This window comes from Notolabrus celidotus, chromosome 18 (assembly GCF_009762535.1).
Source record: "Notolabrus celidotus isolate fNotCel1 chromosome 18, fNotCel1.pri, whole genome shotgun sequence".
NCBI classification, from domain to species: Eukaryota; Metazoa; Chordata; class Actinopteri; order Labriformes; family Labridae; genus Notolabrus; species Notolabrus celidotus.
Genome location: NC_048289.1, coordinates 11,910,899 through 11,934,538, shown reverse-complemented (window position 1 = coordinate 11,934,538; position 23,640 = coordinate 11,910,899). Strand labels below are relative to the sequence as shown.

Genomic DNA, 23,640 nt, shown 5'->3' with positions numbered 1-23,640 from the left:
AATCCTCACTGTACATAGTTACACACAACTTTGTGTGACAGTAAGTAAACCGTGATGAGGACATTCCTGCACTGGACCTGGCAGCAACAAGACAGATGGATGATTGACACGAGTACACACAAACACACGCATACAACTTGCACGTATCCTCTCTTACACACACACACCTCTGATCTGCTTGAGTGGGCTCTCTTCAGCACGTAGTGACACTGCTATGTGCTTTTTATTTTTCTAGCTCCCGTACAGTTGACTCACGCCTCGCTGCCCAGAGTGTGTGTCGAAACGCTAACAGAGTTCACCCAGCTCATATTCACAATAACTGATGATGTGGTGCGATCGGTGACTGTAGCCAAAACTATTGCAGACAGCTTTCAAAACGAGCTGGAGGAGGAGCTGCTCAATTTTTCAACCGACTGCCCGTTGAAAGCCTGAGCTGCTTGTCTAAACACACAAATGTAGACACACACACACGCGAGCAAGTGAATGTGCAGACTTGAATACACAACGTACACACAGATACAGCCTCATTGCAAAATAAGTAACTGATAAAATGGTGGCATGAAAAATAATTCATGGGAATCCATCCTCAATCTTTGTTTATGTGGTTTAGTTCACACACGCATCAATGCATGAGCACACACGCACATACACATGAACATACACACACAGACAGTGGCAGGTATATCATGCATTCTGGGCCTACAGTGGCAAGGCGTTCAGTAATTGAAAACAGGGCTGAATAATCTGAGAGAATGACAGCCCTGAAAGATTATGTGAACTCAAACATTAACACAATTAAGTGTGTGAGCGCTGGAGTATGTCGCTGCATTAGACACTGTCTTAATAGTCCCCCAGCACAAAGACAGAGGAATGTACGTGTGTGTGTAAGAGAGAGAGAGATAGAGGAGTGCATGCATGACAACCCATATCACCATGGCGTGATGAAGAAAGACCAGAAGCAGAGCACTGGCTGTGTTTAAAATGTTGCAAAACAAAGAAATATGCTGCCGTTTTACCGTAAAATCAACTTGATTACAAAACCAACCAGACTCCTCCTGAACCCTGTGAGGAGAAAAACACCCTGATGACAAACAGTGTTATTTTTTATAGCCGTGATCCGGTTGTTAAAGACAGATGCTTTATCAGACACAGAGCAAATGATTCAATTGTCTTGCGGTGATTCCGCACCTTAGCAACAGCCGCCGGGGTCGGTGTGGCGGCGGCCCAGGCCTGATTTATCTAGTAGGCTACACTCAGGTGCTGTTTTGTTAACAGGATTGCAGCCATTTATAACTGTGTTTCATTACTGTACTAAGAGCCGATAAGATGATCACTCACGCACACATACACATGTGCACACACAGAGGTGCTAATTCAATCCGCTGACAGGGAAACACGGCAAACAACATCCATTATGGCCTCAGAGCTAATTGGTAATGGGGGGGGGGGGGGGCAGACAGAGGTGGAAGTGGAGGAGTGGGTAGAGGGAGCGGGAGGAAGCATGGGTTTGGTGGGGGATTTCTACAATGAGGTGCATCTTTTCAAAACATTTCCTCTTTGTTTCTGCATTCATTGTTCTCAGTTATTCATCTCTTCTGTAACTACAATTTACAGCGGCCGACACAGGTAAACGCTCTGAGACGGCCAGAGCCCCTGTACAAGGAATAGGACCAAACACCACAGGCCTTTCTCAAAGCATGTTGATATCTGTGTGACATTGTTTAACTTTTATCTTGCTTAAAGCGGTACACATCTACATGAGGAATAGCCAAGCAGCAACATCTCATGTTATTTTTTTTGTAAGAAGTCAGTGCTTTTATACAGTCCATTGTAATAAAATGCAACTTTAACCGAGAGGATCCTCCCTGACAAAAACCACAAGGAATTACTTGTTTGAAAGTCTGCATTGGTGCTGACTCAGTGTCCACTACATTGAGAGGTTTTGGTATTCCAAGTAAGCGAGAGGAGTGGAAGTAAGTAGGAAGAGAATGTAGAGGGGGATTTAAGAAAGGCCTCAACTCTTTCCTGATGCACAGTGGTCATTGCAGGGACAGTCGGCTAAACTCTGCTAACTGCATTGCTAACAAGCGGCAACCTCCGATCTAAAGAAACGAGTCAATGCGGAAGTGTTAAAAGCTGCAGTTCATCGAGGATCCGCTTGAGGCTGGCTGGCTGGCTGCAGGAACACCGGAAACCACATACACACCAATTCCAAAAAGACAATCTATACAGCAGAAATAAACATGTTTACAGCCTGGTTCAAAAAACGGCTTGGCTCTACGTAGCTCATTTCTCTATTGGCACACACTGTTTTGCCCAAATAAGGACATGACTGACTTGACTCCTGGACGGGATCACGTAGCTATTGGCTAGGAGGCTCAAACTCCGCCTCTTTACGTCACACTCTGCCTGGTTGACTTCTGCATTTCCAAAATGGCTGTCAAATGGCTTCAAAACAGCGCTCAGGAACAGATTGGTGACGTCACAGATACTACGACCATATTTGATACAGTGTGTGGTAGGAATACGTAACTAAGCATACCTGAAAAAAATTCTGAAGCAGCTTTTTTAATTAACAGGTTTAATTTCCTGTTGAAGAATAAGCATTCTAGCATGGGACCCTGCCTCAAGTGGAACTTAATTTTTCAACAACCAAGGTTACAGCTCAAAAGTTGTTTTGTGGTCAAATAGTTATTATGATTAATGAGTGCTGATCACCCTCTGCAGTGCCCGAAAAAGGCCGGGTGCACTCCAGTTGTAGCGACTAAACTTGGAGCATTTCTTTGTTGCATTTGTTTCTGGGTTGGTGTGTTTTTGATTTTGCATGGTGTGTGTATTTGAAGCATGTTTGCTGTTAGTGCATTTGCTTCAGATTTCTGCAGCACATTCTTTAATTTGAAACATGTTTCCGTTGTCTTGAACTTAAGCATGTGTTTTTTGAATTTGTAGCCTGTTTCCTGTCATGAAATTACTTTGGACTGTTGCTGCACTTTTGCCACCGTACCCTTCACTTTTAACCCTAAACATAAAGAGGACAATGCAAGGATAAATATAGCTATCTCTTTGGCAAAAGCGTGTTGTCAGAAGTAAAGGCAAAATTACAAATACTTTTCAATGAACCAAACTATATATTAGACCAGCAGCAAACAGTTAAAAGACAACATCTCAGCCCCAGGTGGCCTCAAACTACCAGTGACATTTAATAACCCCAGCCCCCCATCTCTTTCTTCAGCCCTCTCTCCTCAATCGTCTGACTCACTGTAACTATAAGCAGAAGAAACAAGGCGGGAAAGACAAAGTAGTGATACATTTTCGTCGTTCATGCAAAGACAGGATCTTTTAGGATTCCTGGATTTGGCTCTGTTTATTTACTTCTTCCATCACACCACATCAGCAGCAGAGTGATGGTGGATGAACGGCTGAAAAGGTAGACAGACTGTCAGACAGATGGAGTAGCAGAGAGATATAAATGAAGCCGGTGGAGGTGTTTGAGTGGAGGTGTTTGAGTGGAGGGAAACAAAAAGACAGGGAAGATTTTAATAAAGAAAAAGAAAAGAGAATAAAAAGAAAAACAATGCAGGGCTGGTTTTGAAGGTCCGGGGAAGAGGAACAGATAAAAACAATCTAGGCAGGTAGAGACAGAAGAGACAGAGAGCGATAGACGAGCAGATTTAGAGGGCAGGAGATAAGAGGAGAGATAAAAGTATGCAGGAACAGAAGGAGGGAAAGGGGGGGAGGAGGACTGGGGGGAGACTGCTGCAGTGTACAATATTTACATGCACCAATACGTTGTTGAACATGTGTGCTTACTTATGTCATTAGTTGCTGCTACTGTGTACGCACACACAACAGATGATGGTACATTCAGGTATCGAGGACACACAAAAACACACCGAGAGAGAAAGAGAGGATAAGGGGGGTGATGACATGTTTGAAAAGCAAAAGTATGTGTTTTCAGAGTTACATGCACCGTGCACATCTCAGTCATGTTCAAAGATAGTGTGTGTGTGTGTGCCATTTCAAACAGGCCTGCATCCTGACTGAAGCTAGGACAAAATACTGAGAGCGGAGATTTAAATAAATTATTTTTAAAAATCAACTCAGATTTAAAGCTGGGGTTGGTAATCAGATTTAGATACACTTTTTGTTATACTGTTTAAAATGATCTTTATGTCCTGATGGCAATCAATACATAATGTGTTCTTAAAAAAGAGGTAAAAAAAAGCTGCTATCTACAGCCGGAGTAAACCTGGGAAAACACCAACCAATCAGCCTTTTTTGGGTGCCAAAATTTTAAACCAATCAAATCCCATCCTGCTGTTCTGCCCGCCTCCTGCGCGTACATTTCCCCGGCGTGCACTCCGAGTCCCCGTCTTCTGCCCCTGCTTCCCCTGTCTGTACTGACTGCCCCTCTCACTCGACCTCGGGCCTGTCCCGTCTGACCCGATGAGGCGCTTTGCTCAGGACTGTAGTCCGGGTCAGAGTCTAAAAAGCTCTCACCACGGGGGCTCTGACAAGCAGAAGAATTAATGACATTTATTAAGTCCTACAGAAAACGTATATGTACTGTAGCGTCCGTCCGGACGCTGTAGGGATGACGAGCCTATTCGTGAACACGTTGAGTTTTAATAACCGGTCACTGTTGGCCGGGATCACGCCAACCAACAAAACAACAATCAATGTTTGAATGAATGAAGAACTTCTCCTCTTGTCTCTCCTCTCTCCCGCTCACACACTCTACACCTCAGTCTCCTGATGCCTTCACTGACCGTCAACACTGTAGGAATTAAGAACATCTACACTGAACACGTTTAACAAACAGTAGAGCTACAGTATTACATGTGTTATAACTTTTCTCCTGATATCGTGTCACTGGTACAACTGGATAATGCTAGAATGACAGTTGTAAGTACTAACAATAGCCATATTTATTTGTGTTTTTAACTTTCACTATGATAATGTTTTGGTGGACCAGTTTTGAATCAGTCACCATCATATGGGCTCTGAGGGAGGAGGAGAGGGGTTAGACGGAGTCCTGAGGAAAATGCTACATTTGCTACATTCAAATTCATGCTAGTTTTCCGAGACTGCCAACCCCAGCTTTAAGTTTTTAATTATTTTTCTCTTGTGTAAAACTTTGTGAAACGACATTTAAATCTGTTTCCAAAAAAACATCATGTGACCAGTATAAACAGTATTCTCCCATCTGCAAGTTGGAAAAAAAATAAGTGTAACTTCACTTTAAGAAAGTTAACCTACAGTGGATACTGGTCAGCTCAGCCCCTTTGTTGAGACACCGAATGATGTAAAGAAGGTGGCGATGTGTAGCCTCAGAGCTAGCCGGGTGGAACAGGGCTGTTTGTATGTGCATGTCTGAGTGTGTATGGGACACTCCTGTTATGGAAATATTGCATAGCCAAAATTAAATGCTGTGAAACGATAAGAGGGCAAGAGTTTTGCTTTCGAACAATTAATTTATTGTCTGTACTGCTGTCTCTGTAACATCAAACATTCAGAAATGAATGTACACTAAAACCACATGGACAATAAGTAATATAAAATCGGACCTAAGTGAAATAACTACACAAATTTAAAATACTTTGACATAAATCCAATTTAAAATGAAATTAACTTAAATACAAAAATGTAGCAAAACAAAATAACATTGGACACACATTTACTTCACCCCTCTATTCCGATAGTCACCTAAACACATACGGCTAGAATGACTGCAACAACACAGTGCACTTATTAACATGCCTAAAATCATTAGCATGGCTAAACAAAATCACATAACAACGTTATCTCAGCAATTAACCATGAATGTGGAAAAATAAGCACAACCTGTCTCTATAACTCATCATTCAGTTACTGATAACTGAGTATTACTTTAAACAATGTGCAGAACGTACATTTTTATGTCATAGAACATTCACCTTCATTATTTAATTGAGACACCTGATATTTTCACTTTAGCGCATAGAAATGAAACTTAGCATGATACACATTGTGAAAAAGTTACAAAATAAAATGTACAAAACCAACAAACAACAAACCTTGTTAAAAACATAACCTACTGTAACTTTATGTACGTTTGGTTGCACATCAAGTTAAAGTTAAAAAAGAAAGATTGACAATACCTGTGAAATGATAAGTGGGCCAAAAAAACCAACCATATAGAATTTTCAACCTACGACACTCCCACTATGTGTTTAAAAGCCATGCCTCTGGCGCTTCCACAATGCTGTGACACGATGTGTAATCAAACAATGGGAAACCAATATTACGCCTTATGGAGTGCAGTGTGTAAGTACAAAGACAGAGTGATGAAGGAACTTTCCCAGCGCTGTTGCAGAATTGCAGTGTATAGGCTGCTGTGTAAGATTACGTGTTGATGACTGTGGTGGCCGTTAAGATTTTAGAGGTCTCCAAGCCATTCCCTTGAAATGCCCATGAATGCATATATGTTCTCCTTTATTGAACTGCTTCATCTTTGGTTACATAGTTGTTGTTTTTTTGATAGACTAAAGTTTTATTATCAGGTTAACATTTCATTCTGTGCAATAATATGTTTTAAAACCAAATTATCCCCAATGTCACTCGGCGTCTACATCCCACCTCAGGCCTGCGTAACGGAGGCGTTACAGCACCTGGCTGACCAGATTACAGACGTGGAGAAAAAACATCCTGACTCTCTGCTCATCATTCTCGGGGATTTTAACAGAGCAAATTTAACCCACGAACTACCTAAATACAGACAACATATTAAGTGTCCCACCAGGGAGTCTAACACTCTGGACCACTGCTACACAGTAATAAAGGACTCATATCGCTCTGTCCCCCGTGCAGCTTTAGGACTATCTGATCACTGTCTGATTCATCTCATCCCGACCTACAGGCAGAAGTTAAAAACGGCTAAGCCTGTAGTTAGGACTGTGAAGAAGTGGACGGAGGAGTCAAAGCAGGAGTTACAAGCCTGCTTTGATTGCACTGATTGGAGTGTTTTTGAAGCTGCATCAGGAAACCTCAATGAACTCACTGACACTGTGACTTCATACATCAACTTCTGTGAGGACATGTGTGTGCAGACCAGGACCTTCTGCACATACAACAACAATAAGCCCTGGTTCACACCTCAACTGAGGAAGCTGCGTCAGGCCAAAGAAGAGGCCTACAGGAGTGGGGACCGGGACCTGTTCAAGCAGGCCAGAAACAAACTGACGAGGGGGATCAAGGTAGCTAAGAGGAGCTACACTGAGAAGTTAAAACAGAGCTTCTCTGCCAACGACCCCTCAGAAGTTTGGAGAGGCCTGCGTGAAGTTACAAGCTACAGGAGACCCTCCCCCCACCCTGAAGGTAACAAAAGACTAGCTGACGACCTGAACAGCTTCTACTGCAGGTTTTCACACCCCACACCCGAACACTCTGATTTACCTGGCCCCCCCACAAGCCCCTCCCCACCCCCCTCTGACCCCCCACCTGCGCTGACGATCTGTGAAGATGAGGTAATCCAGCTCTTCCAGAGACAAAAGACCAAGAAGGCTCCAGGACCAGACGGCGTGTCCCCCTCCTGCCTGAGAGTCTGTGCTGAGCAGCTGGCCCCCATCTTCACAAAGATCTTCAACACATCGCTGGAGCTGTGTGAAGTGCCCTCATGCTTCAAAAGCTCCACCATCATCCCAGTCCCAAAGAAACCCACCATCACAGGACTCAATGACTACAGGCCCGTCGCCCTGACGTCTGTGGTCATGAAGTCCTTCGAGAGACTAGTGTTGAGCCACCTGAAAGACATCACAGGCCCCCTGCTGGACCCCCTGCAGTTTGCCTATCGGGCAAACAGGTCGGTGGAGGATGCAGTCAATATGGGTCTGAACTACATCCTGCATCACCTGGACTCCCCCAGGACCTACGCTAGGATCCTGTTTGTGGACTTCAGCTCTGCGTTCAATACCATCATACCAGACATCCTGCACCAGAAACTCACCCAGCTCACAGTGCCGGCCTCCATCTGTCAGTGGATCACCAACTTCCTGACGGACAGGAGACAGCAGGTGAGGCTGGGGAGCATCAAATCCAGCACCCGGACCATCAGCACTGGCGCCCCACAGGGATGTGTTCTCTCCCCACTGCTCTTCTCCCTCTACACCAATGACTGCACCTCAGGAGACCCCTCGGTGAAACTCCTGAAGTTTGCAGACGACACCACCGTCATCGGTCTCATCCAGGACGGAGACGAGTCTGCTTACAGACAGGAGGTGGAACAGCTGGCCCTCTGGTGTAGTCAGAACCATCTGGAGCTGAACCCGCTCAAGACGGTAGAGATGACAGTGGACTTCAGGAGAAGCCCCCCCCCACTCCCCCCCCCCTCACCATCCTGAACAGCACTGTGTCTACTGTGGACTCTTTCAGGTTCCTGGGATCCACTATTTCCCGGGACCTGAGGTGGACCTCCCACATAGACACAATCAGAAAAAAGGCCCAGCAGAGGATGTACTTCCTGCGTCAGCTCAGGAAGTTCAACCTGCCTCAGGAGCTGCTGATCATGTTCTACACCTCCATCATCCAGTCTGTTCTGTGTACCTCCATCACTGTCTGGTTTGGCTCTGCAACCAAACTAGACAAACACAGACTGCAGCGGACTATAAGGACTGCAGAGAAAATCATCGGTGTCGACCTGCCCCCCATCCAGGACTTGTACCGGTCCCGGGCCAGGAAACGGGCAGGGAGCATTACCGCTGACCCCTCACACCCTGGACACAAATTCTTCAAACTCCTCCCCTCCGGCAGGCGCTACAGATCACTGTGCGCCAAAACAACCCGCCATAAGAACAGTTTCTTCCCCCAGGCTGTCACTCTGATGAACACTAAACCATAACAGTGTCATACCTGTCAGATAAATACTCTCTGTAAATATACATGTAGATATACAATGCAACAATTCTCAAGCAGAATTCCACATTTCTATTTTTTGTATTATTTAACTTCTATTTTATAATGTAAAACTACCTCTGCAACTCACCACTGCACTTTATCATATTATTTTAGCCTGTACATATTAGTCAAGCTATTTGTTGTTTCTTTGTATTTATAGCTAAGGTTATTGTTATTATATTTTCATTTTATTTTTTATTGTAGTTCTTATTCTTATTCCTATTCTTATGCCTTGTACAAAGAGAGCACAGTTTACCAAAGTCAAATTCCTTGTGTGTTCAAGCATACTTGGCGAATAAAGCTGATTCTGATTCTGATTCTGATTCTGATTCTAACTTCGGGTTGTTTGCGAATGCTAGCTTGCTAAGAAGTTTAGCTAACATGGTAAAATGTGTTTATACACCTGCACAACACTAGCATTTCTTTCAAACCAGCATTGTGCTTCATTACAGCGACACAAAGCTACTGTCATGGCTCCGTACTCCTTATCTTGTTCAGTGGCTGACAGTTTATATATATGTAATAAAGAGATGGATTTGTTTGCTGTCTTTGGTATAACTCCAGATTACTAAAACATTACAGTGAAATAAATTTGGTAATACCTTAAAACTGCTTGGAAGATATACTTTGTACATATCATCTGATATGCAGACAAATAAAAAGTCTCCTTCACTTCATTAAGTTTCTGAGCTGTAAGTTCTCATAAATAGTTTCAGAAGCTGAGCAGCGTTGCACTGGATTCATTGTCGCATACTCAGAAGGCATGGCGCTGACATCCAGAGTCACGTGGAAGTTTTGGTTGGGACGCTCGTAAACCGGACTCACACATTGCCTCCTCTTCCTAGACGTAAGTTTAAAAACAAGTACAGTCAGTGACATTCCAATTGCAAATCCAACACAAACACTAGCCACCAAAGTTACAGAGATTATAATTTGGCCTTTGTTTGTGGGTGTCTGGTTATTGTTGAACCTTTGATCTGTGGAGGTCTGAACATCATCCCCAGGTTTCAGAGTCGTTACACTGTCATTTGTTGGGCTTCTGGCTGACACAGAAACAGTGTTGATGTGTTTCTTCTGTACTCTGATGTTGATGGCAGATGAGGGGAAGTCTTCATAGCCCATCATGGCACAGACATAACTACCAGTATCCTTGTCACTGATTGGGTCCAAAGACAAGAGATGAGAGTTTTCTCTCCTGTCATTTAATTGCTGTCTGTTCTTGTACCAGATGTAGCCTGGGGTGGAGTTCAGATTGGCAGCACAGGTGGGGACACAGGTCAGAGTTATCCTCTGACCCTCCATCACTGTAGAGACGTTCTGTCCCCTAATATGTTCCCCAACAAGGATTTGAACAGCAGAGTCTAAAACATTGAGACTCACACCGGGGTGACCTCTACATTTGAAGTGATGTCCTGTTTCATTTCTTGCAATGTACTTAAAATAATAAGTCATTGCATCTTTCTTTTTTAGGTCCTTAAGTTTCAATGTGCAATTGCCGTTTCCACGTTCAAAGTACCCCAGTCGTGATGAATAATCAGAAATCTGTTTTAATGGTTTAGCTTCCCTGGAATAGCTTCTGTACCATTCTGATATCTGGATGTCTTGAACATCTCTGGGATAACTGCAGGGAAAGTCTACAGATAAGCCCTTCAAGCCACAGGTTACTCTGTGTTTGTAGGTCACACACCCGGGGGAGGATTCTTGAACTGAAATAAAACACAAAGTGAACATGCATTAAATGTTATTGTGATCGATTAACACTTGCGCATGAGGTGACTGTCCAAAGCTACCATACAATAACAGCAGCAATGCAAGGCGAGATCTACCTGTCATAGGAAACAGCACCAGAAGGGCCAAAAATACACTTCCTGCTGCCTTCAGACACATTGTTTTGAACCTGCTGCAACAAAATGAAGAAAAAGCAAAGAATTATCTGGATAAAGACAGCACAGATTGCAAATATGTCAGCATCTCAGAGTGAACGTATGACAAGAAATTATACATTTGCTACCAAGAAAATAGAAGCATCACAAATAACAGGAGACCTAGAGTTCAGTAACAGACAAAGTAACAGTGACTTCACTACATGAAAATGAAATGCATTGCTGAAGATACTGCTCATTGACAATGAATATATACATTTCATAGCAGTAATTTCAAACTAAACTTGGCACAGTGTAAAATCATTCACTAGTTTATGTCTTTCAACAGCAAAGCAATATTACAAACTTCAAGATTTATTACAAACAGTATAATTGATAACACTTACAGTTTGGTCAGTCGTGCTGTGTCAGTGAAAGATGATGCAGACGTGGAAGGCACCTCTTCACTCTCCCACCCCCTTCCTCAGTCAGGGTTACTCACCGGATTATCAAAACCACATACATGGGTTCTCTACAAAGTGCTGCTGATAAAAAATAAATCCCAAACTTGACATAGAAATTAATAACTTAAATAAACATGTTCTTTATTTATCGTACAACATCTCTACCCTACTCATTACCTTTAAGGAAACCACAGAATTAATTGAGAAATAGTCATTGTTGACCATAGAACACTGAAGCACTAGCCTTCATGTTAAAACAAACACTGATTATATCCACACACAAAAAATAAGACTTGGAGCACCAGGTGTCAAGTACCATCAATCACCCTAAATTAGTATTAAATGTTTGATGTTAATTTGTAAGGATTCAGATGAATTCTTAAGAGTGTGTTTGTGGCTGGACAGTACTATTTTCTTCCTTTTTTTCTTAAATTAAACAATGAAACATAGTCAGATTATCCAGGACGGGCTACTCACGGTTGCCTAGTTTAGGCCACTGCCTTTGAGCAGCAGTGCATGAACTAAGAAACATTTGGTTTTGCCAAAAGTAATGAAGCAAAATATGAGCACACATCAAAATATGCTGTATGTTGAGTTCAGTATCCAGTCCTTATCACCTGATGTAACACCCTTTTCACACAGGCGAATAAATTCCTGAAACTCCAAAAATTGTACCCGAATATTCTGGGTGAGCTGCATGTGTCAACGCAAACAACCAAAACTTTCACTCTGACTTTAAGTGGAATTTTTACTTCTAAATTTTCTGCTAAGTGTGAGTTGACGTCGGAATACAGCAGGGAGGTGGGGCGATCTTTAACCTGGTTTATATTTCTACGCTGACTCTAGCCTAGCTTACACCATAGGTCACTGTAGCCCTGTACCTGCAAAGAGGCCCACACATCTAGCCTGATGTGCACCTCCTCAAAAATGAAACACGTCGAAACAATGCAGACTGCAAGCCTGTGATTGGTCCGCTGGCAAAGTATGGCGTATAACAGCTGTAAATTCTATCTCATGCAGTATGATCAACTTCTGCTCAACATTTAAAAGCTCCAACTTTAACATAATACACTTGGATAATATCCTCTGAGTCGCCATAGTTTCCCTACGCACAAACAAGCGGACAACTGGAAACTGGGGCAATCACACTGCCAACCAGTGTATGGGCGGAGTATTGCAGAGCAACACTAACACACAAGTATGTAGTGCTCACAATGGCTTCATCCCCTGTTTGTGACTAACTCCTGTATGTACCTAGTTTTTGTGGTTAAATAACCCCCTAGCATTTTCACACTCATTTTTCAACAAGAAAAAAACCCCTATGACTTCACACTGTCAGTGAAATACTGTTCCACTTTAATTTCTTATCAGATGTACAATGTGTTTTGTTATAAATATCCTGTACATCAGATTAACTTCATGTAGATTATTTTTATGTATTTTTATTTAATTATAGTAAGTAATACAGAAATTTTAATAATTAAATAAAAAATGAAGGCCTGTTGAGCTAAGGGAAAGACTCAAACTCAATTTAGATAGATAATAAGATAAGTTGAGAAATTAATTATATTTAGCACTGAAGAAGAATAAAATGCTTTTGACTGTAAGATGTAATCAAGAACAAAAAAATCTTAATTTTAATTATACCGTATGTTTCTGGTTTCATATCTAAGTCAGGTTTCATTAAGAGTTGTATGACAGCAGCTGAAAAACAGCTGAAACTAAGTGGTTCTTCTCCTTCTGTGCTTTAATGGAAATTTGATTTATGTTTGTGGTGTATATTTGAACTTCTTAGTTCAGTAATAGAGAACCTGAACGCTGTGTGTTTTGATTTTGGACTTAAAGACAGATTTCTGCACTGACCTGGTTGAAGTCCTTGGATTTCTTTCGGCAGCACTTGAAACCTCTCTTCAGTTTCTCCAGCTCCGTGCATGCAGACATCATTATGTTGGAATATGAGGAAACAATGCACTAAAATGGCCTCATATTGCTCGGCTGTGATGAGGTCATACAAAGGAAACACTGGTCCAAATAGACTCTCGTGACACATACAAGAGAAGTATAAAGACAGCTCATTAGATCATCCTCCTCAGGGTTTTTGTGGTCTTTACACTAAATGCATCTTTGTGTGTTGGCCTTGGAAACAGGAAGTTGTGAATGACGGCCTTTAAAACCTGCTTTCTGATGCACCTGCCGTGCTATGTTGGTTGACACGGGGACCCAGAGGGGTTCAGAGGTTGATTGAAATCCTCAGTCCATTTTGACACCGTACATCTACAGTTTTTTTAGAAGTTTTCCTCTCTCAGTAAATGTTTGTCTATCTGTGTGGATGAGCTGTGACTTCAAACCACTTTAACTTTGGCCTTTTCATCCATTAAATTAACACCTGAAAGAATCTGGCAGCTTTTTTGAAAGCTGTGGTGCGGTTTGGGCGCATGTGCTTCAAAAAAATCAATCACATTCTGATAAAGACTCTTTTATTATATTTTAAAAATAAGCTTCTTTTGAAATAGTTCCCTTTTTTAATGTAGAAAACCTTATTTTCCAGACTAAGCAATACATTTGAAGCCACATTTTCTCAACCCATAATAATCCAACAAGCATTTTAGTAAAACAAAACTATGAAAAATATAATTTAATCACGCTAACACAGCACACAGATATTGTTCAAGGACAGTTACAGAAGCATATTCTTACCTTTCAGTTCAATTGAAACAAAGAGATGAATTGCGTTGAACATCTTGTTCAGATCAAGAGGCTTGAATACAAATAAATCTAAAAGCAAATTTTAAAGCTAGAGCGAAGGGTCAAGTCAAATATGTGCCAAATAAGTCAAATCTTTATCTCCTACAAAGATTTATAAGCAAGAACAAAACACTGAAAAATTTTGAATTTTTACCCTAAAATTTGACCTAGAAAACATTCGTTTTTGAAATATAAATAGTCATTGAACTCCATCAAGCTCCTTTGTATGCCTAGTCAATGAATTTGCCCTCTCTGTGATAAAAAAGCAACAGGAAAGGACAGAAGGTAAACTTAAAGTCTTACAAACTTTAATTATGCCTCCAAAGCTGCGTTTCAATCAAGCGGTCCGGTTCAGTTCAGGAAGCAATGATTTACATACCTCTGTAAAGTTGGGAAAAGTACCACAATAACCAATCTGTATCGTCCTACTTTTTTGGCACCCTTCTGTTGGGTAACAAGCATTCCTACCACGTTCTAAAAAGTAAAGCTGGACACATTGCAATTTGTTGACCGGGGGAGAGGAGGGAGAGGATTATGTCAGAATAAAAGCATTGTGTGAAACAAGGGGAGTCTCTCCACAGAAAAAACAGGTCAAGATGAAAATGAAAATCAAGCTGTTACAAAGCTGTCGACCAGCCAATACGCCTCTTGTGAGAGGTGTTAAAGGGTCTGGTTGGCTGTTGAAACAATATCAGGGTTCACCGTACCAAACTGCATTGAACTGAACTGCTCGGCAGTTCAGTTCTTTGAAGGATTCAAAGAGTTCAGGAGTGTGGAACTAATTTAGCCATCGCTTGTACGACCTTAGCACCAGCAACAGCAGTTAGATGTTCAAAACCATGGGGCGCTGGTGGCCTAGCGGTCTAAGTGCCCCATATCTAGAGACTATAGTCCTCATCGCAGAGGTCGCCTGTTTGACTCGTGGCCGGTCGACCATTCACTGCATGTCTTCCCCTACTCTCTACTTCCCACATGTCCTATCTCTTTTCAGCTGTCCTGTCAATAAAGGCAAAAAAGCCCAAAAATATGATTAAAAAAAAAAATGTAGTTCAATACCAAACTGGACCAACAACATGTTCTAGAGCTGTTAGCTGATCAGATCCTCTACAATGCTTAAATAATCGACATTGACACAGTATCATCACCAACTGGTCCTCGACTCTACTGTATATATGAAGCCTTAAGGTCAAAATGTTCTAGCATCAGGAGTTACCATATTTGAAAGACTGGGTGGTGCCAGAGAGGAGTAAGTGGTTGGCAAACACCAAGTTATTATATCTAAACACTCTACACCCTTGGCTAATTTATTAGCTTGCTAATTAATGTAGGAATGCAGTGTACACTCACTGGCACTAAACTTCAGTAAGAGAGAAACGGATGAACACCACATACCAGCTGACTTAATTCAATAATTCTCTGAACTACTGTGTGCAAACAACAATTCTTACTCCTATGTACTGGCAGACAAACATTTTTTTTAAATTTGACACTGGACTTACAAGCCAAGTTAAATTAATAATATTCAACGCTACGCTAGAGAAGTTTGTGCACAAATGTCTCGGGTGGACAATTAATAAACCACATGGAGAGCTGTATTCTTGGTCTAAGTTTTTTGTATTCAAAAATCCTTAAAAATGCATCAAAAATACAAACAACTGAGTTGTTCCACTTGCAGCCATCTGTATCCACATAGCACTCAAAGAGAAAATACATTTATTTGTATGTAAATTTAGGTTTAGTTAAATTAAAACAGGCAAGTTACAGAAAAATGTACTTCTGTACAGTTACCATGAAAACAGAAATAAGAAAAATACATAAAAAATAATTTTGTACCATGGCTTTGAACATCCATCCATCCATCCAACCATTATCTTGACCGCTTATCCCGTTAGGGATCACGGCGAGCTGGAGTCTATCCCAGCTGGCTTTGGGTGGAAGGCAGGATTCACCCTGGACGTGTTGCCATCATATCACAGGGAACACAGGCTTTGAACATGTTTTTGTAAATATGTCATGAATTTTTGGCTTTTGTATTCAGCCTCAAGTGAACAGTTCTGCTGTCCGCTTCTATTTTCTACATAATCATGAACATTGAATGTATAAGAATATGGACAGCATACCTCCATCTCCTCCTAATGTTTAAATAAAGTCAGAACACTGCTGCAATTGGCGTAGTTATATTGTGCTGGTGACATAATTAAGAGAATGGATGCCATATGTACTCAGTGACTGATAGGCCAAAAGATTAGGATCTCCTCTTGCTGACTGGCTACAGTATAGGTCATAAAGCCCGCCTCCCACATGCTCACAGATGGAACATGGGCAAAACTATATGAAATTAATTCTTCCCAAACATGGTCTGAATCATTATAGTTCTTATCATGCTGATTTATGTCCAAGTGTTCTATTTAGTGTAGTTTTGATTTCTTACTTGATCTAAAAAGATCATTGATTGACAGCTCTGGGTAACAATAGGCTCCTGCAGTGTTTTGTACCAGATTAGCACATTAGAGGAGAAGGGTGTGGGAAAACGTATCAAACACTATCGCAAGAGTTATGGAACTTTCCTAAGCCATGAGTGTTTACTTCAAACCGCCACAATAATCTGTCCTGCTGTGGACCGTACAGACCTGAGGGATCTTCAGAATTCTATTGGTAAGTTAAATGCTTGGTTGGCAGAACGGATATGACGTCAGTCCTGTGGCTCTACCAGCCAAGTTGCCTCCAAGCATGCCTTTGATGCATCAGCACAATATGTCAGCTCCCATCAAGGCGTTCTTTTGGCCTCAAATGTCACAATAGGCCGGAATGAAGGCGTGTTGTCCATTCCTAGCTTGTACATGTCTTTAACACCTTATGAAGACATAAGAACCAACTCCGAATAAGGATGTGATCAAATTGTATCCTCAGACCACTTTGGGTTCATTTTCCCTCCATTTAATGCTTTTGCACCTATCCTATTGAGCTTATCACCTATTTTGGTTCAGGCCATTTTTAGCAGGATGATGTAAAGGGTGTGAGTTTCTAATGATGATGGCTTCCTGCCTCTGTCTTTGTCTATCCCTGGTAAGATTTCAATAAGTTATTGTGTTACAGGCACACATTAGCCACTGGCCAGAAAACAAATGTTCCTCTGCAAACAATCGAAACTGAGAATAAACCAATGAATTAATTTATTCTTGAGGCGACGGCAGAGTCAAGCCCATGAAAATGGATCCAAACAGCAACCATTATTCAGAGCAGAAGCAATGCCATCTGGTTTGAGTTTATATCTGTACGTGCATGTAATTTGTGTTATAGTTGATCCAAGGACTGTGTAAACACATTTTAATACACAGGGGGGAAAGCGAGGAAAGAACATCAGGGCAGAGATGAGTGACGTGGCAGCGTACACTTGTTTCTTTTTCCCATTTCGCTCACTTTCTCCCTGTGTCTCCCCTCTCTCTCCTTTCCCTCTCTCAGATACTTCCAGTGTTGATGGATATAGCACATTCAGCAATATTTCAAGTTATGATGGAGGCGCAAAAAAAAAAACTCTCATGGCAAAACAAACATGCTTGGAGCTGCTTAGACTGGTGTTGACAAATGGGGAAGGAGCATTAAGTACAGTCAGAAATGGCAACGTGAATCCCCTGAAGAATTGAAAGAAAAAGTCTGACTGCTTGGTTAGACCATAACCATAACCATAATGCTGTGTAAATCTCTCTCTCTCACACACACACATGTATACACACTCACACGTTCAGTCCTTTGATGAGCCTGGGGCCCAGAGGGAGTAATGGTTAGCAACCTGAAAAATGCCCTCATCACAAAAGGCCTCCGACAGTAATAAATGAAATAGTTGAGCCAAACACATTAATCCATGCCGGTGCTTCTGTGTGTGTGTGTGTGTGTGTGTGTGTGTGTGTGTGTGTGTGTGTGTGTGTGTGTGTGTGTGTGTGTGTGTGTGTGTGTGTGTGTGTTTTTTTTTTTAATATGTAACTCAGTGCTGTGTGTATAAGGCGCTGTTTCTGCATTTTGTCTGCATATTACTGCTGGTATTGAGTTTTTGTGTCCATACTTGAGTGTGTATGTGCTCATGTGTGTTTGTGTGTATATATATGTATGTGTGTGTTTGTGTGTGAGCGAGTTTTAATAGAAATAGAGACAACTAACAAAAACTCTCCTGGAAGAAAAGGAGTGTTGGTTACACACTGTCAAAGAAACTGTGTTGTTGCTCTCTTTAAGAACGTTAGCACTGAGCTCATGTAAAAAACACTTTTTACATGTATAAACACTGACTTGGCATCAAAACAGACTGGGTACATCATTCACAAGAAAGTTCAGTAAGACTGGCCAAATGCCTTAAAGCTAGGGTTGGTAGTCACAGAAAACTAGCATGAATTTGAATGTAGCATGTCCTCAGGACTTCGTCTAACCCCTCCCCTCGGAGCTCCTCCAAAACGACGCCCCCGCTCACATGCACGAGCGCCGCTGATTCGCGACCATATGATCGTGACTGATTCAAAACCGGTCCTCAGCACACCGTTTGTGTTTTGCACTACATCAACTCATGTCTCACTCAGCGATAAGAAAACACCAAAACATGATCATAGTGAAAGTTACAAACACAAACAAACTTTAAATGTACGCGCAGGGGGCGGGCAGAACGTGATTTGATTGGTTTCATAAATTAGCTCATGATGGCAGGGATTGGTTGGTGTTTTCCCAGGTTTACTCCGGCTGTAGATAGCGGCTTTTTTTTCGCTCTTTTTTAAGAAAACATTTTGTATTGATTGCCATCGGGACATAAAGATCATTTTAACCAGTATAACAAAAAGTGTATCTAAATCTGACTACCAACCCCAGCTTTAATGCAACTATTTGTACAAGTTTGCACAACTGTGTACAGGACAGACTGACCAAAGATGCTTGCATTCCGCTCTCTGTGTTACTGTCTGTCTGTCAATTTACCTTTTTTCATAATTTCAGCTGACACATAACGGTCATTACTTTACAAACTTTGGTAAATGTTTGTTACGTTCGATCAAAACCACAGCAAGGCAACTTGTAATGTCTAATCAGTCATTCAATCTAACTTGTGAGCAATTGTTAACGGTAGCTGAACTAAACTATCACTGTAGCTTTATAATGTTGAGTGCTGTGGGTTTTTCGACATCTGGTTGCATCAAGGTGTTCAGTTTAATTCTGAGGGGCTGATCATTGTTTGTTTTTGTTAGACTGATTCACTGATAGCCGTTAGCTGCTTCATAAACACACAGAGCGCTGGAAAAGGTTAGTTGTATTTATTGGTCCCAGTCTGCCTTGTTTGTTGAATGGCTGTTCATGGCTGTCCTTTTCACCAGGATAAGACATTAACTTAATTGGTAATACGGATGCACCGAAAATTTTCGGCTGAAACTGGCCCAAAAGTGCATTTTCAGTTTTCGTCCGAAAGAAACAACACGGCCGAAACAAAATGTTGTGATGACGCAAGCGAGAACTGGTAAGCCAGTACGCACTTGTCTGGATAAGGGCCAAAATGTCTGCATCCATTCTTCCTTAAATTGCAGCACTAAAGCGTCTTCTAAGCAAAGAGGTTGAGATGGACCACGAAGTGAAAACAATGAAAAGTACACTCTCAGAGTCTGTCAGCACACGTTTCACTGAGATCTATTCAGATCATCTGCACTTCATCGCGACTGTACTTGATCCACGTTATAAAGATCATTACTTGGATGTGGGAATAAAGCAGCGCGCATGAGAAATTATCCAGGCCGCGATGGATGCTGAGAACCCGCTTGGAGACGGAGAAGCGCACAGTGCAGGAGAAGAAAAAGAGCACAGAAAGAGGGACTCGTCTCTCTGAACCAGATGAGGGGCATGCACCCTCGTTGTCTGATATGTTCAATGAGATCCTTGATTTTAGTGAGGTTAGAACACAGTCATAGCCATAAATGCAATGGTAGGGGAGACCGGGGACAGTTGTAACATTTGTGTGTCTGCTAATAAATGGCCTGAAGATGCCTGTGCTACACAAACAAAAAAATGCATGGCCTACTCCCTACTAATAATTGGCACAATAATTTATTTTGGTAAATACTGTGCTGTAATACATACATGGCAGTAATACATACAGTATAAATCCTAAAATCCATCCTCATATTAATGGTAATGGTAAGAACAATGTCAGTCATGTCAATAAGACATTAGAAACATTGCTTGGTTGAAGCAGTGGAAATCTTGAATCTTTTCTTGTGAATCTTTTCTGTGAAGTTGTAAACAAAAGCCCCTCCTGTCTGTGTGCTGTTTATTCCCCCCATTTCTAAAAATTAAATGTGGGCCCTGAAGCTTTATCAACGCCCATTGCAGAGGAGTTTTTGCCTCCATTTTTTTTTACAACAGAGGAGATGGAGAAGTGTCGTCAACCTCTCCAGTCAATGGTGTTGACATAATCTCTCTTGTTCCCCCCTCACTAAATCTCTCACCCAATTATGCACGCTTGGCCTCCCACTTCTTCCTTTCCTACTTTTCCATTTTATCACTTTCTAAACTGTATACATTTTCTCCCTCTTTGTCTCTAAACTGTGTATTTTTAGTCACCTTTTTCTCCCCTTCAGTCTCTTTACCTTTAGCTCTTTCGCTCTCTCTCTCCAAACTGTGTATATTTGGGTCTGTCTATGGGGAGTCAGGGGTCATTATTAATCTTGCTAGCTCTCCTAGCTTCAGGCGTAACAGCAGGGCAGCATCTGTGTGTGTGTGTGTGTGTGTGTGTGTGTGTGTGTGTGTGTGTGTGTGTGTGTGTGTGTTTGTGTGTGTGTGTGTGTGTGTGTGTGTGTGTGTGTCTGTCTGTCTGTCTGTCTGTGTAAGTGAAAGGGAGAGGAGTGGTGGCGAATGAGTCAGTTACGTTGTTGGAGTAAAGGTGTGGGAGAACATGTTTTTGTGAGTGCATTGCTGTATGCCGTTTAGGGGTGTGTGTGTGTGTGTGTTAGTGTGTTTGTGTATGTACATGAGTGTGTGTAAAGGAGGGAAAGTGCATTTTGCCATGATGGATCATGAGAGACCCACATTCTTAATGCACACTCGCACAAGACAGACACCCATGAGAAATGAAGGGGAGACTGAGAGGGAGGCTAAGAGCAGAAAGGGGGAGGGAGGAAAAGGTGATGAGGGAAAGGAGGGTGAGAAACTAAGGACAGGGAATAAAGAAAAGGAGAGAGAAGGTGGAGAGAGAGAGGAGGGAGCAAGAGAAGGAGAGAAGGAAAGGAGAGAAAGACAGAGAGAGGGAGAGATTGAACCAGCGAGAAAAGGAGAGTCCCTGTTCCTCCTGAACTCATTAACCGTTGTCCTCTCTGTCCTCCCTCCCGCACTCCCACAATGCCGAGCAGCGGCGTGCATCAATAATGCCACTGACAGCACGAGGGGGACGGGTCAGACAAGCAACCGCCATCTCCCTGGCAACCAACCACTACGGCCACCATTGCCACGACAACAATTGCCCAGCGCACACAGGGGGTATCCCCCTACCCCGCTGGCCCGACTCCCCTCCTGCAGCCGCCGCACAGCGAGGGCCGCTGTGCCCGCTGCTACTGGATCAGAAGCGAGCTAAATCCACAGCATGGCTCCGGCAGAGGATGAGGCGAGAAAAAGCTGACTGATCTCAATTCTGAGGTGAACTGAATGGACAGGAGATTGAATCTGAGCTGAGTTTAGCAGCATTATTCAACAATTCAAGAGGAGGAGGAAGGACGAGGGATGTTCTGGAGGAAGATATCCCCAAAAGAGTCACCTTAGCTGGACTGTGAGGCTCAGAAAGAGTCCCTGCATGGAGAGGAGAATTTCATGAACATATCTGCCCTTCAGTGACAAAAACAAAAGAGATACTAATGAAGGGAGGTTCGGGGAGAAGGAAGAAAAGTTTCAAATAATTTAAATAAACCTTGAGGTTTCTTGAAATTCAGCCAGAATACATTCATATGTTTTCAAATTAGAATGAATGAGATCAGTCTTATAGGCTTATCAGGAGAGAGATAACTCTTATCCTAAAATCATAGGGAAGTAATTTCCAGAAGCTGTGCAACTTCTGCAGAGAAATTAGAGCAACTCATGTTTATTAATATTATGTTTTATCATTTCGCTGACCACATTTCCCTCCAGTTTTGTCCTCTTCTGCTTCTTCAGGCAGTTTTGTTAGTAATAAGCTTATTAACCCATTGGAGATTATCATGAACAACTGCAACATGTTTGTAGCTGAATCCATGTTGGAAAGTTGTTTTTTTCTACCGTAAACAGGCTAAATTTGTATTGATGGATGAGACTTAAATAGAAAGTAAACCTCCTGCCCTACTTCTGGCAGATTTCATTTCCATAGAGAAGGCCTACCACTGAGGTCTTTCTGATTTTTGTTTTTTTATAAAACATGAATTATTGGAAAGTATTCTGTAATTTTTCAAAGCTGCCTGTACTTCCTAATAAAATCAAAACACCTCATCATTTGAACTGAGTTACAAGAACTTTACTAAAGCACACCACAACTCCAAGCACAGCTCCATTAGGTTTTGACAGCTTGCCAATGTCAAAGCTTTTAAACTGTTAGGAGTGAACAAACGGCATGTTTTTGGCACTGATAACCACCATTTTGTAATTCAATGAATTCTAACTTATTTCCTAGCTTTTTCTGTGGCCTGGGTGCCTCACTCTTCACACACTTCTCCTGTTTGCATTTCTTAACAGAAATATCCCCTGAATGCACCTTATTGAACATGTTCAAATTTGAGACCAACATTGAGGGGCAAAACAGCAATTATTGCACTAAAAAGCAAGAAGTTTGTTCAACTACATTCGGTTATAATCATGATTTTAAAAAAGCAATATTAGACATGACGCATTGCAGCTGTTGGAAGCAGCTTTATTCTAGTCAATCCCATTTAATACCTTTGGTAGCCAAATTTAAACCTACCAGCCTTAAGTCCAACAAACTAGTATCAGGAAATGTTTGTTTGCAAAATTAATGAATAAATAAATAAGTGGATGAAACTGAAATGTCATAGGGATGTATCTATGTTGTATTGCAGATAGGCGGACCGCTTACTTATATTTTTACGTCATTGTTAATGTTCTTTTATCACAATGGTTGCATAAAATACATTTAACTGATCAACTATATCCTGCACTGCATGCATTGAATGTCCATATCTCTATTATCTAAGTTTAAAGGCTAAAATGAAGGCATGTGGTTAACTTATGGTTGAACATTCCTGCACCATCATCTAATCAGACCTGTATCCTACATACACACACCACAGAGAGATACTAACCCTATTCTCTATTATTTAACACTGTTATCATCCTATTGTTTTCATTCTGTTTTAATATTTAAATATATTGAATATACTATTTTATCTTGAATAAGCTTTGACATTAATTGTTGTAATCTCTTGTTGATTTATTTGTGATTGCATATATTGTTTGATGTGATTTTGTTTATGCTTTGGTAATATTGTTTCAACTTTCATGCCAATAAAGCTATTTGAATTTGATAGATAGATAGATAGATAGACAGATAGATAGATAGATAGATAGATAGATAGATAGATAGATAGATAGATAGATAGATAGATAGATAGATAGATAGATAGATAGATGGGGGCCAGAGGCTA

General features: G+C 41.5%; 1 protein-coding gene across 1 annotated transcript; it reads right to left on the bottom strand.

Moving 5' to 3' along the window:
* Positions 1-9,276: 9,276 nt before the first annotated feature.
* LOC117829592 lies at positions 9,277-11,218 on the bottom strand. Its single transcript, XM_034707167.1, has 4 exons — positions 11,201-11,218; positions 10,758-10,828; positions 9,902-10,637; positions 9,277-9,772 (listed from the first exon to the last, which is right to left on the bottom strand). The coding sequence occupies exons 2-4, from the start codon at positions 10,816-10,818 to the stop codon at positions 9,601-9,603; spliced, it is 969 nt and encodes a 322-aa protein (XP_034563058.1). The 5' UTR covers positions 10,819-10,828; positions 11,201-11,218; the 3' UTR covers positions 9,277-9,600.
* Positions 11,219-23,640: the final 12,422 nt, after the last annotated feature.

Bases quoted from the DNA above. Each gene is read 5' to 3' on its own strand.
- LOC117829592 (XM_034707167.1), bottom strand. From the start codon at position 10,818: ATGTGTCTGAAGGCAGCAGGAAGTGTATTTTTGGCCCTTCTGGTGCTG. The intron at 10,638-10,757 runs GTAGATCTCGCC...GTTTTATTTCAG, and splicing joins GGTGCTGTTTCCTATGACAG to TTCAAGAATCCTCCCCCGGG. The intron at 9,773-9,901 runs GTTCAACAATAA...ACTTACGTCTAG, and splicing joins CAGACCTCCACAGATCAAAG to GAAGAGGAGGCAATGTGTGA.